General features: G+C 35.1%; 1 protein-coding gene across 1 annotated transcript; it reads left to right on the top strand.

The window, feature by feature from the left end:
• Positions 1-306: 306 nt before the first annotated feature.
• LOC107885316 lies at positions 307-2,125 on the top strand. Its single transcript, XM_016808934.1, has 2 exons — positions 307-550; positions 1,668-2,125. Exons 1-2 carry the CDS (start codon positions 307-309, stop codon positions 2,123-2,125), a joined length of 702 nt encoding a protein of 233 aa, XP_016664423.1.
• Positions 2,126-2,563: the final 438 nt, after the last annotated feature.

Raw genomic sequence — 2,563 nt, forward strand, 5'->3', positions numbered from 1 at the left:
CTAAAAAAACCACATTTTATCTAATTATTATTATTACTTAATATTGTTACTTGTCGTATACATTTATTCTTAGTCATTTATTTTTAATTTTAAAACATTATTTAAATTTTTGTATTTTTATTACCTACTTAATTTATATGTATTTTGATTGTTGTCATATTGTTATATTATATACTTTTTAAGGGGCTATTGCCCGTTGAATATATTCAATAAATAAATAAATATTTTAGTTTATAAATCCTTAACTCCAAATACACCAATGGAGTGTGTTTAACATAAATATATAAATATATTCGTTTCAGGAACATGCGTCAGGTGTGGCTGGCAGAAAGAGCCCTAGCTGATCCCGCAGCTGGGCCACCTAGACCAGTCCGAATGCATTTCGTCGAAGATGCGGCCCGGGATAGTGGCCGGAACAACCTGCCTACCGCAAATGAAGTTGCGGCCGTGTTCGTAGGTGAAGGTGGTCTCCCTCACAGACACATCAATCTGGTCATCTACGACACCAATCCAATCGACCAGCAACGGAGGACGCAATTCATACCAGCGGGTTAGTTAATAAATATTTACTATACACTATGAATGAATTACCTCCTTTTTGCCTGTTGTACACCTCACACACACACACATAATGAACAGAACAGATGTCAGTTAAATTACACCTTATCATATAGAATCATAGCTTTACAATATAATACATTTTGGAAATTCTTTTGAAATTTAATTACTTAATAACTAATATGTTAGGTCGAAACTGACTTCAATCCTTTCACTTGTGCAGTAATACTTATTACATTAGCAGTTTGAGTTTGTTGAGTGATAAAACAAAAGCCATTACATTATTATAGATTTAGTATTTTTCAAAAAACGCCTAACCCCTATATATATTGTAGTGATAGTGTGACAATAAGTTACATTACTTCAATGCTTAATTCACTGTTCTCTTATTTCATAATTTTAATGACTTAGAATTATTAATACTTAGCGTATAGAAATTAGCTGACCTTAGAGTTCATATTTACATTATGTACCTGCTATACAATAAATAAATAACTCATCATGGTTTTAATTGTACAGTAAATATCCGACCACATACATTCTGGAAATTCTTTTAAAATTGAATTAGTTAAAACCGACATATATAATAATACTTATTAAATTAACAGTGTAAATCCATTGTGTTGGTGTGAAACAGGCCATTATACATTAATTATACATTATACATTTGAAAACAGCATGGATCAACATAATACCTATCACAATTTTTCCTCCTAAATAAATTGTTTTCATAAATTTGTAGTGGTAGTGTTATAATAAGTCTACAATCAAATCTAATGTTACATTACTACACTATTAATATATTTTGTGGTTGTACAAAACATTATGTAGGTACTTGCTATACACACAACACAAAAAAAATAAATAGATATCAACAACTACTAAATAGAGTTAAATAGAGTTAAAGGTATAGATTCATAGTTTTGATTTCACAGTATATAGTATGTAATAGCTAAACAATATTATAGCCGACCTTAGAGTTAATATTTTCTATATATTATTTCATATCTATTATTACACACAACACAAACGTATCTCCATAAACTAACTCTCACTTACTACAGACCTTTGGTTTAGCAATTAACTTAAAATTCATTATATTTCTCAAGGGTCGTGTCACTCGGATCCCATGTTGTATCCGCTGTTTTTCCCATACGGCGAGGCCGGTTGGCATAACGGGATGTTGCAAGAGGGCCCTCGAAGAAATAATGTTCGCAGTCGAAACACTATAAGAGAGTTTGCGTGCTACCGTTTGGGCATTCGTTATGAGGGAAATAACGACACGAAGCACCGACTGTTCAGTTCATTACATCGAGGACGGTCATTGTTGCACATGTATGTGTGCGACCAATACGTTCAGATGGAAACATACAATCTGAACTATATACGTGAGAATCAGAGGGATCTCCTTACCGAAGCGTATCAAGGGCTCGTGGACCATGTGAACAGACACCTCAACATCGAACCCATGGCGGTCGGCCGTAGGATCATTTTGCCATCAACGTTCGTGGGCAGCGAACGATACAACAAGATGTGTTATAATCATAAGTATTATATCATCATATAAGTCCCACATGATACACGGACCGTGTGGAACAGTCAACCCGCAGTGTCCATGCATGGTGAACAACAGTTGTTCAAAAGATTTTCCGAAAGCGTACGCAGAGGAGACTGTGTACGTTACAGATGGCGGTTATCCAAAGTACCGCCGACCGGACGACGGCCGGGTGGTACTTGTGAGAGGTCGTGAGGGGAACGAGAGTGTAGTGCCATACAACCCTTATCTTCTGGCCAAGTACGACGCGCACATCAACGTCGAGATATGCACGTCCATAAAGAGTGTCATGTATATAAGTACATATACAAGGGACACGACCGTGTGACATTGGAAGTTGAGGAGGAAGATGAAATTGCCAAGTGAGTCTTAACTTTATACTACACTTAGCTATTTACACATGATTATAATTATTTAATTTCTAAAATTAAAAGTGCAAATATAATATAA

The sequence above is a fragment of the Acyrthosiphon pisum genome, chromosome X (genome assembly GCF_005508785.2).
Source record: "Acyrthosiphon pisum isolate AL4f chromosome X, pea_aphid_22Mar2018_4r6ur, whole genome shotgun sequence".
In the NCBI taxonomy this organism is placed as follows: Eukaryota; Metazoa; Arthropoda; class Insecta; order Hemiptera; family Aphididae; genus Acyrthosiphon; species Acyrthosiphon pisum.

Bases quoted from the DNA above. Each gene is read 5' to 3' on its own strand.
- LOC107885316 (XM_016808934.1), top strand. From the start codon at position 307: ATGCGTCAGGTGTGGCTGGCAGAAAGAGCCCTAGCTGATCCCGCAGCT. The intron at 551-1,667 runs GTTAGTTAATAA...ATATTTCTCAAG, and splicing joins GACGCAATTCATACCAGCGG to GGTCGTGTCACTCGGATCCC.